This window comes from Bos grunniens, chromosome 7, assembly GCF_055505025.1.
Source record: "Bos grunniens cultivar Pamir isolate PY7600 chromosome 7, Bosgru_T2T1.0, whole genome shotgun sequence".
In the NCBI taxonomy this organism is placed as follows: domain Eukaryota; kingdom Metazoa; phylum Chordata; class Mammalia; order Artiodactyla; family Bovidae; genus Bos; species Bos grunniens.
In genome coordinates this window covers 26,688,439-26,715,798 of record NC_141171.1, presented here as the reverse complement: position 1 = coordinate 26,715,798, position 27,360 = coordinate 26,688,439, and the positions used below count along the sequence as shown (strand labels likewise).

At 40.4% G+C, this 27,360-nt stretch overlaps 1 protein-coding gene across 12 annotated transcripts in view; it reads left to right on the top strand.

Annotated features, from left to right (window-relative positions):
• MEGF10 (multiple EGF like domains 10) overlaps window positions 1-27,360 on the top strand; it is a 480,748-nt gene that overhangs the window by 338,332 nt on the left and 115,056 nt on the right. For all 12 annotated transcript variants that reach the window (XM_086410534.1, XM_086410532.1, XM_086410528.1 and 9 more), the window contains 3 exons: window positions 10,219-10,351; window positions 20,256-20,357; window positions 22,800-22,900. In XM_086410534.1, the coding sequence (XP_086266660.1) occupies window positions 10,236-10,351; window positions 20,256-20,357; window positions 22,800-22,900 (319 nt within the window). In that variant the 5' untranslated portion in view covers window positions 10,219-10,235. The remainder of the gene's footprint in view (window positions 1-10,218; window positions 10,352-20,255; window positions 20,358-22,799; window positions 22,901-27,360) is intronic.

The following is a 27,360-nucleotide window of genomic DNA, read 5'->3' as shown; positions in this document are numbered from 1 at the left end:
AACTGCAACTAGAAAATGGTGAGCTCTTGACAGGAGTTTTAATGCAGAGAAAAGATTTCAGAAGCATTGTGGGTGGCTTCTTCCATGGACAACTGATAGTGAAGATGCCAACTAATGGTGGCATTTTTGAGAACTGTTTTGGATGTCAAAATACTTCCTATATTAGCCATATTTGAAATATAGGCATATTGGATATCTATTGCTGCGTAACAAAATACCTCAAAACTTAGTGGCTTAAAACAACAAACATTTATTATCTTGTAGTGTATGTGGGTCAGGAGTTTGAGAGAAGCTTGGTTGGTGGTTCTGGCTCAGGGTCTCATGAGGTTGTGACCAGTATGTCAGCAAGGGCTGCAGTCATCTGAAGGTTGACAGGGGCTGGAGGATCCACTCACATGGCTGTTGGCAGGAGGCCTCAGTTGATGCTTGAGTGTCCTACTAACATGGCAGCTGGTTTCCTGCAGAGGTGATCCACGAAGCAAGATGGAAACTGCCGTGCCTTTGATGACCTAAGTGTGGAAGTTATACTGTCAGTTTTATAATATCCAGTTGGTTACATAAGTCTGTTCATTGTAAGAAGAGTTTACACAAGACAGAATTCATTGATGGCCATCTGGGAGGCTGGCTAAAACAATAGGGCGTAACTATTACTACTACTAAGTCGTTACAGTCGTGTCCAACTCTGTGCGACCCCGTAGACGGCAGCCCACCAGGCTCCCCCATCCATGGGATTCTCCAGGCAAGAACACTGGAGTGGGTTGCCATTTCCTTTTCCAATGCATGAAAGTGAAAAGTGAAAGTGAAGTTGCTCAGTCATGTCCGACTCCTAGCGACCCCATGGACTGCAGCCTACCAGGCTCCTCTGTCCATGGGATTTTCCAGGCAAGAGCACTGGAGTGGGGTGCCACACTGCCAAAACATAATTATTGTAAAAGGGAAAGAGTGTGTCTTATAAAAGAGATTACAGGGCTTTTGTTGTTGTTGTTTTTGTACAGGCCAAAAAATTAGTACTTTTCATAGGCAATGCCAAAGAATGCTCAAACTACTGCACAATTGCACTCATCTCACATGCTAGTAAAGTAATGCTCAAAATTCTCCAAGCCAGGCTTCAGCAATACATGGACCATGAACTTCCAGATGTTCAAGCTGGTTTTAGAAAAGGCAGAGGAACCAGAGATCAAATTGCCAACATCCCCTGGATCATTGAAAAAGCAAGAGAGTTCCAGAAAAACATCTATTTCTGCTTTATTGACTATGCCAAAGCCTTTGACTGTGTGGATCACAATAAACTATGGAAAATTCTTCAAGAGATGGGAATACCAGACTACCTGACCTGCCTGTTGAGAAACCTATATGCAGGTCAGGAAGCAACAGTTAGAACTGGACGTGGAACAAGAGACTGGTTCCAAATAGGAAAATCAGTATGTCAAGGCTGTATATTGTCACCCTGCTTATTTAACTTCTATGCAGAGTACATCATGAGAAACGCGGGGCTGGATGAAGCACAAGCTGGAATCCAGATTGCCGGGAGAAATACCAATAACCTCAGATATGCAGATGACACCACCCTTATGGCAGAAAGTAAAGAAGAACTAAAGAGCCTCTTGATGAAAGTGAAAGAGGAGAGTGAAAAAGTGGCTTAAAGCTCAACATTCAGAAAACAAAGATCACAGCATCTGGTCCCATCACCTCATGGCAAATAGATGGGGAAACAGTGGAAACAGTGGCTGACTTTATTTTGGGGGGCTCCAAAATCACTGCAGATGGTGACTGCAGCCATGAAATTAAAAGGTGCTTACTCCTTGGAAGGAAAGTTATGACCAACCTAGATAGCATATTCAAAAGCAGAGACATTACTTTGTCAGCAAAGGGCTGTCTAGTCAAGGCTATGGTTTTTCCAGTAGTCATGTATGGATGTGAGAGTTGGACTGTGAAGAAGGCTGAGCACCGAAGAATTGATGCTTTTGAACTGTGGTGTTGGAGAAGACTCTTGAGAGTCCCTTGGACTGCAAGGAGATCCAAGCAGTCCATCCTAAAGGAGATCAGTCCTGGATGTTAATTGGAAGGACTAATGTTGAAGCTGAAACTCCAATACTTTGGCCACCTGTTGCGAAGAGCTGATTCATTTGAAAAGACTCTGATGCTGGGAAGGATTGAAGGTGGGAGGAGAAGGGGACGACAGAGGATGAGATAGTTGGATGGTATTACCGACTCAATGGACATGGGTTTGGGTGGACTCTGGGAGTTGGTGATGGACAGGGAGACTTGGAGTGGTGCGATTCATGGGGTCACAAAGCGTTGGACACAACTGAGTGACTGAACTGAACTGAACTGATACTGGGAAGAATGGGTAGGAATGTTACTGAAGAATGTTAAATTGTGAGATGTTTAGGAAAATAGATATAATTTTATTTAGTAAATTCTGGAATGAGAAGTAGTATTTGAAGTCTTTTTCTATTAAAGAAGAGATGTATTTTTTTCCCCAAAGGGAGATTAAAATAGACCAGACTGAGAAAATATAACTGGGATTCAAAATGGTTTAAACCCAAAATAACTCTCCCTAATATTGACCCTATTTTCTGTTGTTTCTCCCAAATCTGCCAATGCTTTCTTTCATTGGTTTCTCATGTATTTCCTATTCCTTAGACGACCAACCAACCTTGGACAGGCAGTTCCACACTAAACCTGAATGCACCCATTTTCCCTGCAGAAGGCTGATGCCGTTTCCTTGGTTGGATTTTGAACACCTACTCTGTGTTAATGTCTAAAATGCCTCTGTTATCAAATAATGCACCCTGCTCAAAGACTCAAGTGTTTTCCACTGTAGACAGGATAAAATCCATCTAAACTCCTTAGCCTAAAGTTCAAGCCCCTTCATCAAAAAGCTCTCCTTCCTTTCTAGCACTGCTGCTCACAGTTCCTTATAAGACCTTCTTTTGTCCACTCTGAGGCTTGGCTCATACTTTTCTCTCTGCCTTATGGGCCCTCCCCATTGTATTCATTTTTACCCAAAGTCTTCCTTTAATCCTGAAGTAATGCCTAGGGCAGATAGCAGGCAAAGCAGTCACAGCCAGCCCTGTTTATTTTTGTTTATTTATTTATTGTTATTATTATTTTTTACTTTACAATATTGTATTGGTTTTGCCATACATCAACATGCATCTGTGACGGGTGTACACATGTTCCCCATCCTGAACCCCCCTCCCACCTCCCTCCCCATACCATCCCTCTGGGCCATCCTAGTACACCAGCCCCAAGCTTCCTGTATCCTGCATTGAACCTGGACTGGTGACTCGTTTCTTATATGATATTATACATGTTTTAATGCCATTCTCCCAAATCATCCCCCACTCCCTCTCCCACAGAGTCCAAAAGACTGTTCTATATATCTGTGTCTCTTTTGCTGTCTCGTATACAGGGTTGTCATTACCATCTTTCTAAATTCCATATATATGCGTTAGTATACCATATTGGTGTTTTTCTTTCTGGCTTACTTCACTCTGTATAATAGGCTCCAGTTTCATCCACCTCATTAGAACTGATTCAAATGTATTCTTTTTAATGGCTGAGTAATACTCCATTGTGTATATGTACCACCGCTTTCTTATCCATTCATCTGCTGATGGACATCTAGGTTGCTTCCATGTCCTGCCTATTATAAACAGTAGCCAGCCTGTTTAAATCACTGCTGCTGCTGCTAAGTCACTTCAGTCGTGTCCAGCTCTGTGCGACCCCATAGACGGCAGCTCACCAGGCTTCCCCGTCCCTGGGATTCTCTAGGCAAGAACGCTGGAGTGGGTTGCCATTTCCTTCTCCAATGCATGAAAGTGAAAAGTGAAAGTGAAGTCGCTTAGTTGTGTCTGACCCTCAGCAACCCCTTGAACTGTAGCCTTCCAGGCTCCTCCATCCATGGGATTTCCCAGGCAAGAGTACTGGAGTGGTGTGCCATTGCCTTCTCCGGTTTAAATCACTACTCTGTTTTAATTGATTTCAGGTAAAGCATTTAATCTCAGCCAATGAAATTACATCTGAGAGGTGTGAGGTGTGAGGGGTGTATTCAGTGATTTCTAGTTCTTTTCCTTTTGAAAACTTCCTTTTAAGTTTGACCTCTTTCATGAGCCTTCATTGCTTACATTGATTTTTTTCCTCTTAAAACTCTTGGCATTTTCTTTCTGCAGTGACTCATCTGGCAAATAATTTTATTTATAATCTTTCTCCCTAGTAGATTTTGAACTATTAAAGCTAGAGACCATGCCTTATAAGATGTAATACTTCATAGTTGCTTGTGCTTAGATCCTCAGTGAGTATTGTATGTAGATTTCCCCCCATATGTTATAGGACACGGATTTATAGGGATGTTGTAGGATACTTTCCAGAGTTGATGATAAGCAGTGACCATGGCCTCCCCTAAACTCCCCCTGAATGCCACTTAATTACACCTGTGGGGTTGGATGCTTAAGTAGGTAAGGTTATACATCTGTGTTCCCCTAGCAGCTCTTTCAGTCTTAATCCTTAATCATGGCTGTTGCTTGATATGGTCTGTTGTGGCCCCCTCATTGCGTGTGGTGTGAGCCCCCTCAGGTAATTCAGTGGCTGGCATCTTCAGGGGTTTGCCCAGTTTTTGCTTGATGTAAAGTGCTCAGTGAATGCCAGAATACCCAGTTCATGCTAATGTATAGGGGTTTTTATTTATTTATCTGTTTTTTGGTTGATTATGAAACCTTTTTAAGTTTATAAAATAGGACTTGAGGATGTTTTTCTTTTATTAAATGTTAATAGCCACACTCATTTACCTTTTGTTTTTGGAAGCGTCCAAGGAACACTGGGTGGCTGCCATTGCAACGTGATTTAGTTTGACTTAGAAGCATATCTTGGGTGTGGTATTTGATGTTAGCAACATGACGTGAGGATGCCCAGACAAAAATGGATAGCATTGTACTGCCTCCAGTGAATAGTTACGCTTGGGTAAAGTAAAATGTTGTTAAAATAACTAGCTTTGGATGGTGAAAATAGAAATCAGGACAGTGCCTCAAGGATTCCTTTGATCAGTGAAGTAGTATTTCCATGGAAGTTTTCATCTGAGGTTATTCTTGGGGCAACCGGGCAAGCATTACTCTTTTGACATCTTAAATACCCTGAAGCTGGACCTCTGATATGCTATTCACAGGCTCAGAGCTCCAGGAAGAACACAGCTCATCTGTGCAGCCTTTCTGTGTGGTTCAAGGTAAAGTTAATACATCCTTTATAGATAACATGAGGGCTTCCCTGGTAGCTCAGATGGTAAACAATCTGCCTATAATGTGGGAGACCCAGATTCAATCCCTGCATTGGGAAGATCCCCTGGAGAAGGAAATAGCTAACCACACCAATATTCTTGCCTGGAGAATTTCATGGACAGAGGAGCCTGGTGGGCTACAGTCCATGGGGTTTCACAGAGTTGGACACAACTGAGCAGCTAACACTTTTAACACTTGTAGATAACATGATACGGTGATCAGTGGACTAGGTGGCTCTTTGGTACCCTGGGGGAGGGGTGTGAAATTATGAGAATGTGGCTGTTTGTAATAAATCACTTCATCTAGAGAACTACAAGAGCATTTTAGAGTCACTCAGTTCAGCTCAGTCGTGTCCGACTCTTTGCAACACCATGAACTGCAGCACGCCAGGCCTCCCTGTCCATCACCAACTCCCGGAGTTCACTTAGACTCACATCCATCAAGTCAGTGATGCCATCCAGCCATCTCATCCTCTGTCGTCTTCTTCTCCTCCTGCCCCTAATCCGTCCCAGCATCAGAGTCTTTTCCAATGAGTCAACTCTTCGCATGAGGTGGCCAAAGTACTGGAGTTTCAGCTTTGGCATCATTCCTTCCAAAGGACACCCAGGACTGGTCTCCTTCAGAATGGACTGGTTGGATCTTCTTGCAGTAGTGAGCTTGAAAAAACACTGGGTGAGGGCCCCCACATTATTTCTATGTGTGCACTTAATGTTTCTCGCAAGGAGATAGATTTTCAAGCCAGAAAGAATTGTTTGGAATCATTTATCCTTCTGTTGTTGCTAAAATAAATTAGCAAGTCAACGCCCCATTATTTATTTCTCCCTAACACACCGATAGAGAAACTGCTCCCTGTCATCACAACGCAGACTCATCCATTGTGATGATTTTATTCAACCTGATTGTTTACTGCGGTTTTTGTAACAGAATGAGCAAAGCCTGCCTTCAGAGTAGGTGGTAAGAGTTAACTCTGCCTGCTGTGTTTCCTCTTTCTAACAGGAGCACTTAGCAATGCTAATCAGTTGTACTGATTTTCTGTTTTGATTTTTCCATCATAATTAAGTGAATGATATGGAATGCAATCAAGTTTGACACTAGGGGGTTCATGCAAATGACTATTTTTTTATGTTTAAAATTTTGTTAAACGTAACCACAAGGAACGTTATTTGAAGGCAAAGCCTGGGTAGGTAGGGGTAGTTTAACACCCAATTTAGAGTTTTGAATATTTTTAAAATGTTTGTTCCAAGAAAACATATCTGTGTTGCCTTTTTTTTTTTCAACTGAACTAATGCAATTTTTAAAGGATTGTATTTTGTTTTCATGCACACCCTAAAGTGGAAAGATTATAGTCTCAGACAAGATGATACAGTTTAAAAGAGAAATGAAGAAAAACGTTCATGGAACTTTCTTCCTTCAGGGTAGACACAAAGACAGAAAGGTACACACATTTACTCCTCAAAGCCTATGAAAGAAAACAAATCAAATAGGGAGAGAGTATATGAGATGCCCTATCCACCTGTTTTGATCGCCTATCAGTGACAAGACAAACAAAAGGAAGGACCGCCCATGTTTCTGAATACAGGGAAATGTTGCATTTCCACACTCCTTTATAGCTCATTGGCACATTTGTGAAATGTCTTCTCCCTCTACCATGTATAATATTTGAATTGTTTGCTCAAGTGATTTTAATCACTTTGTGTGAATTTGCACCTTCCCTTCTTGATCTAGCAATTTTTTTGCTTGGAACGTTATATACTTTAATGTAGATTGTTCTAAAACTCAGTTAATTTTCTAATTTTGATTTGGAAAATCCTTCAGGAATAAGGCTGAGCTATATATATTCACTTTTGTTATAAATGTACTGATATTTTCCCTTCCATGAACACCACCAGCAACTTTGCAATGCAGTTTGATTTTTCTCTGTGCTGAATTTCAGAAGCACTAAGGAGATGACCAAATTCTGCTTTTTCTTTTTTTTCTCTGACATCCCTGTAGAAAGGTTAAAGCCTTCACAGGGCAGTGCATCAAGTGCAAAGCAAAAAGAGATACCAAATTAACGCTAACATTTTTTGCATTCAAAGAGAACAGACTCTTCCCTTTTCTTGGCAGTTTGGTTCATTGCTTCCAGCAGTTTCCAACTTTGTACAGACTAAACATTTCTAATTGGGAAATGGATGGGTTGAGGCTGAGATGGTGACTCAGGATATAAACTTTCCAATTTGGGATAATTGTTTGTGAGTGGATGGCAGATTACTGCTGACTGGCTCTTGTTTTGTCTCTGAGAAAAGGATGAAAGTTAAGGTGCATACTTCATACTTCGTTGAAACAGAATATTTACCTGGTATAGATAAGGCAATGAGACAGAGATATTTGCCATGCTTGTTTGTTACAACCAAATCTAGTATATGAAAGGATTACTTTTTTGATGGATGAAGAAAACATTAACAATATATGATGTGTCTTCAGCTGTGAAATGGGGATGGTAAAAATGCCTACTTAAGTTACTGCATGGATTAAATAGATAATTCACATGAAAGGTTCAGTACTGTGCCTAGCACACAGTAACCGGTCAGGAAATGTTAGCTCTTGTTGTTTATCATCACCATCATTATTACTTTTTATTTATTCCTGTTAAGCAGAATAGCTTCTGTAATTATATAACATTAAGCTTCAGATTTTACAACTTTATGATGATTAGCCTGTGAGAAACATCTGTGATTTGAATTAATTTATAAGCCATATTTTGGCTAGTCATTTATGCTTTGTATGTTGGAATTACTTCGTGATGATTAGAATCCCCCTTTTAAAGATTTTACTGCTTCTCATAGTGGCTTACACTATATTTTAATTATCCTGTGAATTCATGACATTTATCCATATTCCAAATCAAACATTTTCTTTCATTTTAGCCTTTGTGGATCAGAGATAGATAACCTGTCATAACTGGAGAAGGAAATGGCAACCCACTCCAGTATTCTTGCCTGGGAAATCCCATAGACAGAGGTGCCTGGTGGGCTACAGTACTAATACGCTATATATACTTGTGCTTATAAACAGTTTTGATTTTAAAGAATTTAATGTTTCTTCATTGTTCTGTTTTCTTGAATTTGAAGGATAAACTGTTACCTAAGGTTCAGTGTTTGCCTGTATGGTTGTTTATTACTTATTTAAGATAAACTGGCCTTTTAAAACCCCAAGATTATCACTCAATAAATATTGTCCCCAGATACTAAAACCTGGTAACCTCATGGTGTGGAAAGTTAGTCTAACTTTTCAGAATGCCAGCTCTCACCCAGAAAGTTACTGCTGGGCCCCATAATCTGGTCCATTTTTACTAGTTTCACTCGTTTACCAACAAGAAGGCTAATGCTTGCTTGCTTTTTAATTTGCAAATGGATCACCTTTTTGGAGGGTGTTGCGTGGCATGTGGGATCTTACTTCCCTGACTAGGAATCAACCCTCCCCTCTCCCCCTGCACTGCCCACCCCTTGCATTGGAAGCGCCGATTCTTAACCACTGAACTGCCAGGGAGGTCCTGGATCAGCTATTTCTAATACCGTGTCTATTTTTATAATTATTATATGAAGCCATTTTATATAGTGAGACAAACTTTTCCTCCTCATTAAGTGCCAAGTTTCCCCCACCATGGCCCTGCCCTGCCTCTCAGGAAGAGAGCTCCTGTGCTTCCATCTCCATGAGTGGCTCACCCGCCACTCAAGGGGCTGTAATAGGCGTCCCTCCTTGCTCTGACTCCCACATTCAGTCACCAAATCCTGTCCATTTCACCTCCTGAAAAACTCCCAGATTCCCTCAGTTCCCTGCAACCCCAGTGTTACTTCCGTATTTCACCCTCAGTTGCCTCTCACCTGACCTCCCTCTAATAGTCTGCACCTGCAGTTCATGCTTCCCCTGCAGCCAGTAAGATTTCTAATGTCACCCTGCACCCTTCCCTAGCTCTCTGTAATCCTTGGATGAGGTTCACATCCTTTGCCATGTCTTATAAAATCCATGGTGATGTGTCCCCCACCGCATATCTTTCTCCAGCTGAGCTAATTTGAGCTCATTAAGTGTGCCTGATCTTCCCTCACCTCTGTCCCCTCTGCCTTGAACATTCTCCTTCCTCTTCTATCTCCTTTGTGGGCCCAACTCTTTTGTAGATGTTTTGCTATTTGTTTTTCCTCTTTTGGTCTTTCCTCCTCTCAACAATAATACCAGGTTCATTTTTTTCTAATACTGACCTCCAAACAGCTTTACACTCTTTATCTGTACACCTATGTAGAAACCTCTATAAAACAACTGGTTTAGTTTCTGTTCAGCAGATGGTGGGACAGAAGCACTAAATATAAGAAATGTGTGTCACGATTACTAAATTATAAAGATCGTAGTGGGCAGGAACAAGAACTAGATCTGTGTTTTAAGTGCCGTGTTTGCACGGTGCCTAGGATAGAGTGGCCATTCAGTGAACATCGAATGAATTACTGAATGACCCTCAGTTTAAGCCTGAGGTGCCTCTCTCTTGAGTCAATGGACCTTCTGTTCCATTATTTATCCTCTAGGACAAAGGAGGCCAGATTCCTCTGTGTGCCCTCTCCTTCCAGAAGGGAAATATGCCTGCTGAGAGAATCTGGAAGCCTGTGTTGCCTTGAGTTGTTCTGGTAGATTCCTTTAATGTCGGTTGGCATGGATGAGAAGGTCTTTTGTTATAGTGGCAATTAATGATGATTTGCACTTTTTAGTAATTTACAAAATAGTGGCCATCCTAACAACATAAGAAATATCTCTCTCTCCTGGACCATGAAAGCTGGTGACCCATCTATTTAAATCTAAGACTCATTATTCATGTTTCAGCCCTAGTGACAATTGGCACTTTATAGTTACCGTACTGAAAAGAATTCTTTGGGGGTCATTTTAATGCATTTTTAATTTGAATTTCTTTTTCTCGTAGGTTGTTCTTCAGGAACAATGGTTATTTCCTCGAACTCATGCCCGGGCTTTATCTGTTTATTGTTATGCCACTGGATCAGGATGGCATCATCTCTGAACCTTGAAGATCCCAATGTGTGCAGCCACTGGGAAAGGTAATAGTTTTGAGAAATAATATTTCTCAATAGTCTGAGAAATAATTTCTGATAGATTCCTTTGTATGCTATCAATATCAGTACAACATATAAAATTAGAATCTGAGAAGAGATTATAAAATTGATTTCATGTAAAAATCTTTCATTATATGTAATAAATTAGATGGTATAATTCACCTTGGTCTTAGAGAGTATGCTATGCTATGCTATGCTAAGTCACTTCAGTCGTGTCCGACTCTGTGCGACCCCATAGACGGCAGCCCACCAGGCTCCCCCATCCATGGGATTCTCCAGGCAAGAACACTGGGGTGGGTTGCCATTTCCCTCTCCAGTGCATGAAAGTGAAAAGTGAAAGTGAAGTCGCTCAGTCATGTCCGACTCTTAGCGACCCCATGGATTGCAGCCTAACAGGCTCCTCCGTCCATGGGATTTTCCAGGCAAGAGTACTGGAGTGGGGTGCCATTGCCTTCTCTGTTAGAGAGTATATGTTATGTATATTAAGCTTGAGATATTAATTCTAACAGAGGTGTATTTGTAAAATAGGGGAAAACATTATAGATTCATAGATCAATTAAAATGATCTCCTTGAGGTCTTACCTCTGCTCTGTATCTATTTGCAATGATTTGGTGGAGCTGAACTTATGGACATATGGATTATGGTGGAGTTCCTACTTACGCATGGGAATCAATGAGAGAGCAGTGAAGATGGTGTGGAATAATGTCCTAGAGCGTTGAAATGGATGGCATAAAAAGTTGTGTGGTAGGTGACCTGAAAGGAAAAACTTGATTTCTGGAGTAACTGGCTAGGCTGCATGGAAGTGGTGTCACCTGAGATGTCCTTGAAGACTTGAATAAGACCAGTGGATGACAGTGATTGGCAGGCGTTCTAGGATGGAAGGTAGTTTGAAACCAGTGCCATGCAGACCACTAAGGACTGTACCCAGTAAGTCTAGTGTTGATACAATACAGGAGGAGGGCAAGATTGCCTACATTATATGAAAGCAAATGATGTAGTCTCCAGATCTGGGTAAACTTACAGTCCTTTTTGGAATACAGAAACAGCACAAACTATCTAGTGATACTGAAGCGCAGTCAAATGCAGTTCACTCTGTTACTTATCTTCCTAAAAAAAGTGTGGACATGTTTCTTTATCCAAAACGAACATTGCATTTGCAGATTTTTCAAACAAATAGAAGGTGTCAAGTACTAGAGAGTAGTATGTAGTTGTAATAGCTGTAAATGCAGTGACATTAAACTCTTAGCCTCTTTTTCCTGTCACCCTCAGTACCAAGAAGAGTACAGCACAGAGCATACATCCCAGTCACTGTGTCACCCACTGGAAGGATGCTCAAAGCTCAGAATTTTTCCAGCATGGCAGCTGAATTATTCTAGGGCACACTGATTCCTCATTCACAGTGTTAGTTTTCAGTGAGGGCTCACCCCCATCTCTGCTGGCAGTATTACAGCAGGGTAACAAAACATATTCTCCTGATTGATCAATAGAGTCTTCTATCATTATGAAACTTTAAGTGGAAATATGTATATGTAATAAAGTTATATATATTTGATATTAACTATATTATACAGAATTTAAGGGGAGGGAATGCCTATTATCTTTATAATTTTCATAGACCTTCCCATAAAACATTTCACCTGCAAAGTACATAATAAGTAGGGTTATAATAATAAAAATGAATTGATGAATACATGAATAAGAACATATCAAATTTAGAAAAGGGAGAGTCCATTGGTAGTTGAGCTTCTTGGAGGATGATAGTTTTGAAATGGGAGAAAAAAATCAAATTTGTTAGGTACTGTGAAATAAAAATCAAGAGATCTTGGTAATACATTAACTATGGATGTGAAAGAGGCAGAAAAGGCTGAGATTTAGAACCTGCTGTGTGGAAGAGTGGGCGTGTCATTGGACACTGTTGTTGAGTTGCTAAGTCGTGTTTGACTCTTCGTGACCCCATGACTGCAGCACACCAGGTTTCCCTGTCCTTCACTATCTCCTGGAGTTTGCTCAAACTCATGTCTCCTGGGTCGGTGATCACATATGGAAAGATAAAAGGAAGAGAGTTGATGTGACAGGGAAGAGATTCATGTGGTTTTGTCACATTGTGTTGATAAGATCAATTTGAAATACGGGCCTAGATGAATGTTTAACTTTTCATTTAAATAAAACATGAAAAATACACTTCCTCTGGTTTGTTTTTACATTGCCCTATCTTATAATTGTCATGGACAAAAAGGCCTTATTAAATATAAGAAAGGGTACTGGCTTAGAATAACCCTTTTTTTTTCCCATTGAAGGAGTCCAGTGATCTTGCATGAGTCTTGCATGAGTCTCTTTTTTTAACAAATGAATGAATTTATTTATTTTTGGCTGTTCTGGGTCTTTGTTGCTGCCTGTGGGCTTTCTGTAGTTGTGGTGAGCCGGGGAGACTCTAAACCTAACATAATTTCACTGTTGTACAAGTGATTGGAGTAACTGAGAAAATACTAATGGGGAAGGAAATTCAATGTGAAACAGTAGGAAAATGATGGAGATTTTTCTCCTGCCTGTATTTTTGCTATGTACTACCAAAAAGAAAAAGTTGACAGCTACAATCTTCTCATTGATAAATTTTCTGTTACACGGCTAGATAACGATTCTTTGAAGAAAGGTTAAAGAAAAGTAGAATTTGTTTTATAAGATAAAGGTGCAGGTGACAGATTCTCCTATATTTTCAAAAACTGAAATGAACTTGGACTATATAGTCCATGGAATTCTCCAGGCCAGAATACTGGAGTGGGTAGCCTTTCCCTTCTCCAGAGGCTCTTCCCAACTTGGAGATTGAACCCAGGTCTCCTGCATTGCAGGCGGATTCTTTACCATCTGAGTCACAAGGAAAGCCCAAGAATACTAGAGTGGGTAGCCTATCCCTCTCCAGAGGATCTTCCCGGTACAGGAACCGAAGCGGGGTCTCCTGCATTGCGGGCGGATTCTTTATCAACCGAGATGTCAGGGAAGCCCAAAGTAAAATTAAGGAGAATCAAATCATTTATAATACATAAGAGATACTTGTTATTAGAGAAATTCTGAACAGCATCCCTTTGGAAAATGAATAACTCCATGAATCATCTGTCCCTTCTCCCCATCTCCTTTCCCTGTTGTGTGAGTTTAAGTATTTCCACCTATGAGGGTTTCTTCTAAAGAAGACACAAATGAAGATTAAACCATTCTCTGCCCAATCCCTTGGGGGTGGGACACAGGAGTGGTAATAATTGAAGCTGCATTCCTGAAGTGAGCAGAGATAAGAAATGATAATTATTACCATATTTGATTAAAGTAACAGGATAATTTCGGCAGATAAAATGTAATTAACCACTTTGGAATGAGTCCAAGTGATGATGGCTTCCCCTACCCTGTTCTTTGACCTTAAATTAAATCTTGCTGGGGTTCCTCCCCAAATAATACTTAATAGGTTAAAATCATGGTGATGATATGTTTTCAGTGTGTTTGAGAAGATGAAATAAACAAGCAGGAAATAAAAGGTTTTGCATCTTGAGCCTGAAAATAGTGTAGAGTTGGGACCTGCAGTTTTTATACCACAGTTTCACTGCTTGCTTTAGAAGCTTTCGATGTTCTATAATATCTGAGAGGCAGCAGAGGTACAGGATGGTGTCTGGGGGTCTTGGTGTTAAAGTGCCGGCTCTAGACTGACCACTAGTACCAGGAGCTCAGTGTGGCTTATTTGTGATGAAAATGGGGTTGGACTAGAACAGGGGTCCCCAAATTCCAGGATCTAAATCCTGATGATCTGAGGTGGAGCTGATGTAATAATAATAGAAATAAAGTGCACAATTAATGTAATGCTCTTGAATCATCCCCTAACCTTCCCCTCTCCCTGCCCCCGTCCCGGTCTGTGGAAGAATTGTCTTCCATGAAACTGGTCCCTAGTACCAGAAAGGTTGGGGACCTCTGGACTAGACAATCAAGAAGATCCCTTCCCATTCTGTGACTTTAAGAGCAGCTGCAGATGAACATGGCTGTGTGGACTGTTAGCCGGGGTACTAACTGAGTTCAAATACCAACCCAGGTATTATCCAAAGAAGTAGTGCTAAGGAGCAGGGGATGCCCTCCAGTTCTCAGAGACATTTGCCTTCAAGGTGTGAGCACACAGCTTCCAGAAAGTGGCCCCTTGGAAAAGGACAACTTGATTGTCTAATGATAAGTGGGTACTGAGCAAATCAGGTGTAGTCACAAGTATTTGGCAGTCATAATTTGAAGACTATTTACTAACAGGGAAAAATGCTTATGACATACCCTTAAATTCAAAAAGTAGACTTAAAATTATGTGGCTAGCATGAGTATGAAAATATAAAAGTGAAAAAAGCTAAACTAAAGCTAAAAGCTAAAACCCCCTAGGGATGGTAAGAGAAGTGCAGGAAAATGCTATGGGTAATTAGGTAAGAGTTATTCAATTTTCTCCCTTTCTTCTTAAAGATTTGTTTTCCAGATTTTCTGGTGTGATTATAATATCATTAAAAATGAGAAATAAAAAGCAGAGATTGTTTCGAAAAGAAAAAGAATGTATGAAAAAGAACAGAAAGGAAATTTGGGGTGAAGAGGCTCAAAATTGTTCTCCTTTAAATTTGAGTGGAAACCTCAGTATCTGATCAATGTGAAAAGTAATTTATATTTAGCCTGTTATTCATTAAGTTTGAGACTATGAATAATTCTAATGAAAAGTGTCAAGACTGAAGAGAAATACTCAACCATGGTAAATTTTATGGTTTGATTTCCCCCGAAATGTATATATTTCTCTGTTAAAGTAAAAGCAGGTTATTTTAGCTTTTACAGGCTGGCCTCTTTTAAGAGCCCTTTGAGAATTACATAGAATTTATTTAATAAATGTTTGTTGAATTGGAACCCTTAATGGTTTAATTACCCTTTTATAGAGAAGAGCTTTTTTGTATCCTAAAAGCAGAGAAACATCCTGCAAATGTAAGCTATTAATGAGCAGTAAATGTCCAGAAGAGGAAATTCATATGCTTTAACATTTTTTCTTATTGAGGAAACTTTCCAGGCTGCAAGAAATTAGTGAAAACACTTTTCACATTTGCTTATGGAGTCAGCTCCTCCATCATATGCAATGGCGAGTGTTTGGGCAAGGTCCCTTAGTTGATTATTGCTTTTGCACTCCAAGGCATTTGGATCTTAACACTATAACATAGCATGTGAAATTATGGGAATACTGCATCAGATCTAGTTTTAACAAACTAATTTAGTTCAGTTCAGTTCAGTTGCTCAGTCATGTCCAACTCTGCGACCCCATGAACTGCAGCATGCCAGGCCTCCCTATCCATCACCAACTCCCGGAGTCCACCCAAACCCATGTCCATTAAGGCGGTGATGCCATCTAACCATCTCATCTCCTGTCATCCCCTTCTTCTCTTGCCCTTAATCTTTCCCAGCATCAGGGTCTTTTCCAATGAGTCAGCTCTCCTCATCAGGTGGCCAAAGTATTGGAGTTTCAGCTTCAATATCAGTCCTTCCAATGAATACCCAGGACTGATATCCTTTAGGATGACTAAGAGAAGCAGAAGATATTAAGAAGAGGTGGCAAGAATACACAAAAGAACTATACAAAAAAGATCTTCATGACCCAGATAATCATGATGGTGTGATCACTCACCTAGAGCCAGACATCCTGGAATGTGAAGTCAAGTGGGCCTTAGGACGCATCACTACAAACAAAGCTAGTGGAGGTGATGGAATTCCAGTTGAGTTATTTCAAATCCTAAAGGATGATGCTGTGAAAATGCTGCACTCAGTATGCCAGCAAGTTTGGAAAACTCAGCAGTGGCCACAGGACTGGAAAAGGTCCGTTTTTATTCCAATCCCAAAGAAAGGCAATGCCAAAGAATGCTCAAACCACCGCACAATTGCACTTATCTCACACGCTAGTAAAGTGATGCTCAAAATTCTCCAAGCCAGGTTTCAGCAATACATGAACCATGAAATTCCAGATGTTCAAGCTGGTTTTAGAAAAGGCAGAGGAACCAGAGATCAAATTGCCAACATCCGCTGGATCATCAGAAAAGCAAGAGAGTTCCAGAAAAACATCTATTTCTGCTTTCTTGACTATGCCAAAGCCTTTGACTGTGTGGATCACAATAAACTGTGGAAAATTCTGAAAGAGATGGGAATACCAGACCACCTGACCTGCCTCTTGAGAAACCTGTATGCAGGTCAGGAAGCAATAGTTAGAACAGGCCATGGAACAACAGACTGGTTCCAAATAGGAAAAGGAGTACATCAAGGCTGTATATTGTCACCCTGCTTGTTTAACTTATATGCAGAGTACATCATGAGAAACGCTGTGCTGGATGAAGCACAAGCTGGAATCAAGACTGCTGGTAGAAATATCAATAACCTCAGATATGCACATGACACCACCCTTATGGCAGAAAGTGAAGAGGAACTAAAAAGCCTCTTGATGAAAGTGAAAGAGGAGAGTGAAAAAGTTGGCTTAAAGCTCAACATTCAGAAAACGAAGATCATGGCATCTGGTACCATCTGGTCCCATCACTTCATAGATGGGGAAACAGTGGAAACAGTGTCAGACTTTAGGGCTGCAAAATCAGTGCAGATGGTGACTGCAGCCATGAAATTAAAAGACGCTTACTTCTTGGAAGGAAAGTTATGACCAACCTAGATAGCATATTCAAAAGCAGAGATACTACTTTGCCAACAAAGGTCTGTCTAGTCGAGGCTATGGTTTTTCCAGTGGTCATGTATGGATGTGAGAGTTGGACTTTGAAGAAGGCTGAGAGCCAAAGAATTGATGCTTTTGAACTGTGGTGTTGGAGAAGACTCTTGAGAGTCCCTTGGACTGCAAGGAGATCCAACCAGTCCATCCTAAAGGAGATCAGTCCTGGGTGTTCATTGGAAGGACTGATGCTAAAACTGAAACTCCAATACTTTGGTCACCTCATGGAAGAGTTGACTCATTGGAAAAGACCCTGATGCTGGGAAGGATTGGGGGCAGCAGGAGAAGGGGATGACAAAAGATGAGATGGATGGATGGCATCACTGACTAGAAGGACGTGAGTCTGAGTGAACTCCGGGAGTTGGTGATGGACAGGGAGGCCTGGCGTGCTGCAATTCATAGTGTTGCAAAGAGTTGGACACGACTGAGCGACTGAACTGAACTGAATGTGAGACTGTCTAGATGGCAGGTCCACACACAGAGGACATTCTCTCTGCTAGAAATGAAATGGAGAAATAGCGCTCAGGTCTCAAGATTCATTTATTTGCAAGCTGTTGGTTTGTTGTTCAGTCACTCAGTTGTGTCCGACTCTTTGCCATCCCAAGGACTATGGCACACCAGGCTTCCCTGTCCTTCACCATCTCCTGGAGCTTGCTCAGACTCATCTCCATTGAGTCATTGATGCCATCCAACCACCTCATCCTCTATAATCCCCTTCTCCTCCTGCCTTTTATCTTTCACAGCATCAGGGTCTTTTCCAATGAGTTGGTTCTTCGTATCAGATGGCCAAAGTACTGCAACTTCAGCTTTAGAATCAGTCCTTCCAGTGAATATTCAGGGTTGATTTCCTTTAGGATGGACTCATTTGATCTCCTTGTCATCCAAGGGACTCTGGATTGGGAGGGAAAAGAACTGGTGAAGAAAGGCTTAGAATTTGCATCAATGTGAGCTTCAGGATGCTTCCCAGGTGGCTCAGTGGTAAAGAATCTGCCCGCCAATGCAGGAGACACAGGTTTGATCCCTGGGTTGGGAAGATCCCCTGGAAAAGGAAATGGCAACCTACTCCAGTATTGTTGCCTGGGAAATCCCACAGAAATCCCACAGAGCCTGGTGGGTTACAGTCCATGGAGGCACAAAGAGTCAGACACGACTTAGTGACTAAAGCACAACAACCACAACAAACCTCAGGACACTGCTGGGGGTCTGAAGGAAATCTGAATAGCTTGATGTGATATTTCATTCCAAGACAATTTATATTTTAACAGAGACCTATTGGTTTACCCAAAAGGAGTTATATCAGAGATGTAGGTGATTGCATACTTGATGCTCGTCTGAACCTGTTCTTGTGGGTGTCATCTGCTGGAGTAGAAGGAAGTAGTTATGTGAAATATATGTTAGAAATGCAGAAGTCAGTGGGAAGGGATCTTCAAGAACATCTCTTAGCCCATTGTTTTACGATGTGATAAATCGAGGGAAGTGAGATTCTCCCCTGAAGGTCAGCCAAATTCTCAGTATCAGATCAGGATGCTAATAATCTTGCCTTCTTCTAATCCAGTGGTCTTTTCACAAGGACCTACTACATTTGCCTCAGACCTGTGGAGGATCCCTAAATTTACCTAGAAATCAAGTTGCAATGTCCCAAATACACAGAGTTCAAACAGTATGATGAGTTCATGGATGTCTCATGATGACTGAGAGAGACCACTTGGAGAAAGAAATAGTACTGTGTGTGAGGCCAGTACAGCTTAGCTTTCAAATCAAGAGTCTCTTTTCTTTATCTAACCTGAATTCATTCATGTAGAAATTTTAACCCCATTCCTTCCATACTTTCTGCAGTTCATAGCTCTTCTTAATGAACTTGGCCTATTGATCTGCACCAAGCGAGTCCATGATTGTGGCTTTTGTTGTTATTGTTGTTAGCATGAATTAAAGATTTTAGTGGAAATCTTTATGAGACTGCTAACAAATAGAAAACAGATTGTTTTGGAAAGGGAATTCTCCAGATTTTCCTGTGGGCAAGAAATTTAAGCTCTTGGGCATGCAATAGACTGCTTTGAAATAAAGTAAGGAATTGAACAAGGAATATTCTTTATATTTTTTGGATCTTTTCAGCCACATTCTTAGACCCATCGGATTGCATGTTTTTACTCTTACAAGAATCTATTAATGAAAATATATTGGAAAACAGACTGTTTAAGTAGCGTCTGGTTGTTAGTATGATTATGTCAGGCTAACTGTCTCAGCAGTTTGTTTAGAATCAGGTTTAAAGGCTTCTTTGTAGCTTCTATGTAGAGGCTGCATGTATTCATTCTTCCATTACCTGAAGATAGGGCAGGTGCAAGAAAAAAATCATTCGAAGTTCCAGAGAAATATACTTTCCAAAATCAGTATTTTTCCAAAATCAGTAGCAAAATGTACTCAGATTTTCTGATTACACTTATTTAATTTTTGAATGGAAAATCGCTCAGTCATGTCTGACTCTTTGTGATCCCATGGACTGTAGTCCATGGAATTCTCCAGGCCAGAATACTGGAGTGGGTAGCCTATCTGTTCTCCACGGGATCTTCTTGACCCAGGTCTCCCGCATTGCAGGCAGATTCTTTACCAGCTCAGCTAGGGGTATTATTTATTGAGGCCTATGATGAAAACTTTTTTTGAAAGGTTTTGATATCCCTGGACTACAGCGTGTGGGATGGAACTGAAAATTACAGGAAAATATGTGGTGATTTTTTAAAAATATTTATTTGGCTGCCTTGGCTCTTAGTTGCAGTACATGGGATCTAGTTCTCCGACTAGCGATTGAACCCAGGCGCCCTGCATTGGGATCATGGAGTCTTGGTCACTGGATCACCAGGGAAGTCCCTGTAATCGTATGCTTTTAAATTTAGTGATATCGGAGTTTTGGGTGAATAGTAAATGAGAAATTTTTTGAAATTTATACCATAAACTCTTGTGTTTTAAATATTTTAATGTCGGAACTTTTAGGGTTCAAGTTCACATAGAAACCCGTCAAAACATGGAGATTCTGTTAAAAGTCAGTGTGGAGTTGGAAGTACAGATAATTTAGCCAGTGACTGTTTTTTGGCACAGAGTCTATCATTAATGTAAGAGAAATACTGACTGCTTCTCTTTTCTCTTCTTTTCAGCTACTCTGTGACTGTGCAAGAGTCATATCCACATCCCTTTGATCAAATTTACTACACTAGCTGCACCGACATTCTGAACTGGTTTAAATGCACGCGGCACAGGTAATGGACACTCAGAAGTGTTTATTTATTTGGCATAGTGGAATGGAGTCTGACACAGTCAGAGATATTAAACACTTGAGAAAGTGGGCCCATTCATAGAGTGAATAGCTGCTGAGTGTGGGTGGTTGTTGTAGCCATGTTCCAAGCTGCAGGAGATACGGAAACACAAAAAGATTGTCTGTCCCTCGAGGAACTTACACACAAAACATCTACTGGTTACCATCATTTGATTAGCTGAAGTCACCCAGCTGTTGAGCAAAACTGGGGAGACACTCTTAAATATGGATATCACCAGATATCAAAAAACTCTATCTTAGCCTATGTTTCTTTTTTTTTTTTTTTGTATTATATTTAATTTTTATTGAATTATAATTGACATACAATATGATGTTAGTTTCAGGTGTACAACATAGTGATTTGACAGTTTTTTTATTTTAATTATTATTATTATTATTATTATTTTTTTTTTAAATTTTATTTAAAAAAAAATCACATGCTCCCCATCCTGAACCCTCCTCCCTCCCAACCTCCCCATACCATCCCCCTGGGCCTTCCCAGCGCACCAGCCCCAAGCATCCAGCATCGTGCACTGAACCTGGACTGGCATCTCGTTTCATACATGACATTTCACATGTTTCAATGACATTCTCCCAAATCTTCCCACCCTCTCCCACAGAGTCCATAAGACTGTTCTATACATCAGTGTCTCTTTTGCTGTCTCGTACACAGGGTTATCGTTACCATCTTTCTAAATTCCATATACATGCGTTAGTATACTGTATTTATGTTTTTCCTTCTGGCTTACTTCACTCTGTATAATAGTCTCCAGTTTCATCCACCTCATTAGAACTGATTCAAATGTATTCTTTTTAATGGCTGAGTAATACTCCATTGTGTATATGTACCACAGCTTTCTTATCCATTCATCTGCTGATGGACATCTAGGTTGCTTCCATGTCCTGGCTATTATAAACAGTGCTGCGATGAACATTGGGGTACACGTGTCTCTTTCCCTTCTGGTTTCCTCAGTGTGTATGCCCAGCAGTGGGATTGCTGGATCATAAGGCAGTTCTATTTCCAGTTTTTTAAGGAATCTCCACACTGTTCTCCATAGTGGCTGTACTAATTTGCATTCCCACCAACAGTGTAAGAGGGTTCCCTTTTCTCCACACCCTCTCCAGCATTTATTATTTGTAGACTTTTGGATCGCAGCCATTCTGACTGGTGTGAAATGGTACCTCATAGTGGTTTTGATTTGCATTTCTCTGATAAAGAGTGATGTTGAACATCTTTTCAAGTGTTTGTTAGCCATCTGTATGTCTTCTTTGGAGAAATGTCTATTTAGATCTTTGGCCCATTTTTTGATTGGGTCATTTATTTTTCTGGAGTTGAGCTGTAGGAGTTGCTTGTATATTTTTGAGATTAGTTGTTTGTTTCTACTTGAACATCGAATTTAATTTAGACTAACTTAAATTTGAATTAAATTTAAGAAAAATAAGCCGCATGTTTATTTTTTCTATAAATGCGAAAACAGAAAACAAAAACACTGTGTTAAATAATCATGTTAATATGGAAGAAAACTGTCTTGATTTCAGTAGTAAAATACTTGTCATCTGGGTTGTGGGTGGAATGTGGTACCTGCTGATTTATGCTGCACTAAATGATGTCACACTCTTTCTTAGGACAAACTTTCCTTGACTGCTGTGACTAAACCAGCATTCCTTCATGTCACAATCTATTCCCTTACTCAAGCTTTATTTTTTGACAGCATTTAATCATTACCAGCCATTATTTGATAATATATTTATTTGTTGAGTGTATATCTTAAATTATACAGGTCTGTCTTCCCCAGTAGAATGTAAATTTCTTGAGGGCAAGAGCTTTATATTCTTTCACTCACTGTGAGCTCTTTCCCCAATGCCTGGAATATGGTAAGTGCTCAATAAACATGTGTTATATAAATGGATTGGTAAATGAATGAAGCTTGAGTTATATGTAAAGGTCTTTATTTTTGGTGTCCTATTTTGTAGTAGGGTAAAAATGCACTAACATAGATTTTTAAAGGACTTCTCCAAATTCTTCCTCTAAACCTATATAGATAAATGATGAGTGACTAGATAAGTAATATATATGAAGCTGATCAATATCTTATAAAATATCTCAAGTGAAGTAGAGAAGACATGAAGCTTCTGATTCCTTGCAAAAAGTGCTGGTGTACTTAAATGTCCATTCAGTGTATTCTTAGCAAATTGGTGAGTTAGTATAGTATTGCTCAAAATATATATCCCATGTTTCTCCTTTATTATTTTGGAGGACCTTGTTTTTTATATCTATATCATGTTTGATAGCTTTTTGTATTAAAATATAAATTTTTGATTTCTAATCAAACTGCAGATCAAAAGATGTAACGATGTGATTGTTTTCTTTTTGACCTCTATATAGAATCAGTTATCGGACAGCCTATCGACATGGAGAAAAAACTATGTACAGACGCAAGTCCCAGTGTTGTCCTGGATTTTACGAGAGCAGGGAAATGTGTGTCCGTAAGTAAGACTTAACATTTCTTGGAAGTTCATTTACTTTTCCCAGTGTTGGTTTGCATCTGTTAATGGCAGCCTGCGGAGATGGAGACTGAGGCCTGTGGAGACTGAGGCCTGTGGAGACTGAGGCCTGTGGCATCTTGGATCCTTCCCTTATGCTCACTGCTGCTGTCTTGGCCTGTGTAAGCAGGGAAGCATTCACTATGTCCCTCTGTCCTGTCACAAGTCTCCACATGAAAGTCACTTGAGGAGAAAGCAGAAGTTATAGAAAGATGATGTTCAAGGTTGGATGCTGCAATGTTTGTTACAATTCTTCAAGAAAAGTTTGTTTGGAAATCAGTCAGGGAGTCATCAGAGAAGAGAAAAGAGATGTAAGCTTCCTGTAGCAACTCACCAGAGTCTTAAGTCAACTTTCAAGGGGCCAGCATGTTCTTTTCTGGTACATAGAGTGAAAGGCTTATTAAGGAGCTTTCACAATATGAAATGGCTGTAAGTCTGAATCACAAAGTAGACCTTTTTTCATTGTCATTTCTATCATCCCTCCCCTCCCCATCTCACTGATTCATTTTGAGATGTCTTGAGAGAAGTTTGATGTTTTATGATACACTTTAGGAAATCTTAGAATATCATGTGGAATGTAGTTTGCAATTGTGCTTTCTAACTATTGTGTGTAGGACTCTTAGAGACACTTCAGATCAGATCAGATCAGTCGCTCAGTTGAAGTGGGCCTAAGACAGCATCACTACGAACAAAGCTAGTGGAGGTGATGGAATTCCAGTGGAGCTATTCCAAATCCTGAAAGATGATGCCGTGAAAGTGCTGCACTCAATATGCCAGCAAATTTGGATAACTCCCAGTGGCCACAGGACTGGAAAAGGTCAGTTTTCATTCCAATCCCAAAGAAAGGCAATGCCAAAGAATGCTCAAACTACCACACAATTGCACTCATCTCACATGCTAGTAAAGTAATGCTCAAAATTCTCCAAGCCAGGCTTCAGCAATATGTGAACCGTGAACTTCCTGATGTTCAAGCTGGTTTTAAAAAAGGCAGAGGAACCAGAGATCAAATTGCCAACATCCGCTGGATCACTGAAAAACACTTAAGATAGGTATTATTAAAAATGATTTTATTCAAATATTTTGGCTCAACAAAAAGCTAGAAGGACATCTTTGCTTTCTGAGATGAGATGCTGGTATTGAGTAGTAAAAAGAGACAGAGTTCTGCTCTAACGTAGAGGCACTAGAAACTTCTGATCATGTCTGGGCTTAAGACTCCACAGAACTGAATGATAGCACTGACTTGGCCACCGCTCAACTGGGTGGGCTTGGATAAACCATTTATAAATGGGTTTATAATTTTATTTGAGGCTGCTGCTGCTAAGTCGCTTCAGTCGTGTCCGACTCTGCTACCCCATAGACAGCAGCCCACCAGGCTCCCCCGTCCCTGGGATTCTCCAGGCAAGAACACTGGAGTGGGTTGCCATTTCCTTCTCCAATGCATGAAAGTGAAGTGAAAGTGAAGTAGCTCAGCAAATTTGAGGCTGCTGCTGCTAAGTTGCTTCAGTCGTGTCCGACTCTGTGCTACCCCATAGACAGCAGCCCATCAGGCTCCACCATCCCTGGGATTCTCCAGGCAAGAATACTGGAGTGGGTTGCCATTTCCTTTTCCAATGTATGAAAGTGAAAAGTGAAAGTGAAGTCGCTCAGTCTTGTCCGACTCTTAGCAACCCCACGGACTGCAGCCTACCAGGCTCTTCTGTCCATGGGATTTTCCAGGCAAGAACACTGGAGTGGGTTGCCATTTCCTTCTCCGGTGCATGAAAGTGAAGTGAAAGTGAAGTCACTCAGCAAATTTGAGGCTAATTTGCTCTAAATAGAGAGAGGACTTGGCCCAGTATATGTATCATCTTCCTTCTAACCTTTGGAGTCTATTATTTATATAGAAAGGGTGTAGTGTTAGTTGCTCAGTCGTGTCCAACTCTTTGCAACTCCACGGACTGAAGCCCTCCAGGCTCCTCTGTCCATGGAATTCTCCAGGCAAGAATACTGGAGTGGGTTGCCATTCCATTCTCCAGGGTATATAGAAAGAGTGATATCTCAAATTTGATTCAAAACCAAAGCTATATATGATAATAAATGTTCATTGAAGAGAAATTAGAAAATGTAACTAAGCAAAAAGAAGAAAATACAAATATTGTGACTGTCTTTCCTGGTCGGTAAATGTACTGCTGCAATAATTTACAAATGCCAGTGTTTATTGGATTATAGATGTTTATTTAACTGATCTCAGCTCTTGAATATTTACATGGTTTCCAAGTTATAACTATTATGGACTACTTTAGAAGATGTCATTGTGATTAATTCTTTGTTCATCTACATAATTAATAGGTAAGGATACCTTCACAGACATAGAATTTCTGGGTTAGAGGCATACACGTATTCCTAGAATGTTTGGTGTGTTTTCAATTTATACCCCTACCAGCAGTGTAGAATGTCTTTTTGCTTATATGGTGGTGGTGATTTAGTCATTAAGTTGTGTCTGACTTTTTGCAACCCCTTGGACTGTAGCCCCCAGGCCACTCTGTCCATGGGGTTTCCCAGGCAAGAATACTGGAGTAGGTTGCCCTTTCTTTCTCCAGGGATTCTTCCCAACCCAGGGATTGAACCCAGGTCTCCTGCATTGCGGGTGATTCTTTACCAACTGAACCACCAGGAAAGCCCATCTTTTTGCTTATACCCTGTGCCAATTTTTCTTTTGCAATTTTTCTTAATTTGCATGTGTTTAATAATGGTGTGGAATAAGAAAAATTATGTTTATAATCAAACATCTTTGAGAATAATCATGAACTGATCTCTGTGGCCTAGGCTGATGGGAAATTTTCAAAGGAGGGCCTTGAATACACACAGCCTGGAGAGTGGGGAGGCCTGGCTGGTCGGGCTGGCCACTTCCCAGATGCTTCAAGGAGACATTATCTTGGTGTACTTGCCAGGGTTCAAACCTACAAGCCTAGTTGTCAGCACCCTGAGAAAATAGCTCTATCTATTGGGGATTGTTTTGTTAATCCAAGTCCTAAGAGTCATATAAAGTCGGGGTGCTAATTCATTGTTACACAGAACTTGGAGAGGTGCTGACACAGTATCCTGGTCCTACCTTCTCTCCTTGAAGATCTGGCATGTGGGAAATGAAATTATATTGGCAGCTGATGTAGGGATCGTGGATCTGAGCAAGGTTAGTTAGAGAGAAATTTCAGTGCTTCATGGTTCTAGCCTTCCAGAGCCCAGTGCCTCCATCAGTAGTACAGCTAATCTCAGAAAGCAGGGCAATCCCACAGGACCGTCATACCTGGTAAAAATTATTGCCATAATGTGATGGTAAAGATATTATAACTCTTCCTTGAGATAAGTCTCATACCAGCCAATATGACTCCTGAATGCTTGGATGGCCATCTCTAGCATTTGTCACTAAAATTTTCCTTTTCTTGCAGTTTTCCTTTAGATATGTTAATACATTTAATCAGCTCACTGTCTGGTCTCCAAGGCCTGGGAGCTATTTGGTCTCTTTAAGGGTATTTTTGTATCTCTCCACTCTGATGTCTTGATTTCATAGCTTAACCCCAGAGGACAAGCATGCTTCCGCTACTTCCTTGTTCTCAGGGATGCCTCTGGTACATCTTCTGTTCTCTCAACAGCTGGCACTAGTGAGACACCCTTGTGGATAGAGAAGGAAGAGAGAACACATGATTCTTGTTTCTGCTTTCATAATCTTTTTTCTTTCCAACTAGGTTTTGCTGCCAGGCACCCAGCACAGTCACCATTTTAACTGTTTCCAGCAAGTTATCAAAAAGAATTGAAACACACGAATTGGTTATAATTTTGGTTTAATTTTGTTAATCAGTTTACCTAGAAGGCAAAAAAAGGATGGTTTCACATAACAACCTATATTAGAAAAAATAGTTTCTTTTACGTGGCTACGGTAGCTCCCCTGGAGAGCAAGTCCCATCTTCCCATCCCTCCCTCCCCCTGCTTCATCCTGCCCAAGATTATTCATTTCTACTAAACTCTCAGGCTGTACAGAAGCTGCTGGTCCACAGAGCACACTTCGGGTAACAAGGCTCTGTGTTCAGAAGACAGATATTTACCATCAGGCAGGAAGAGCCAAAACAAAAAATGTGGGGAGTAGTGTGGTTAGAAGCCTTTCCTAAGAATCTGGCTGGAAAAGAGAATGGATTGGAAAATTCTCCAAGAAGAAAATATTGCGGGACATGAAGATGTCTGTAATTCCTTTGTGAGGTTTTAACCTGTTCATAAAATTACACTTGTACGGTTATTCATTTTTCAAAGTTCCTATTATTGCTTGATTGTGTTTCATTATTTTTAAAAACTGGAATGTCATTTATTTTCTTGACTTAAAAAATTGAAATAGAGTTGACATAAAATATGTTAGTTTCAGGTTAGTGATTTGA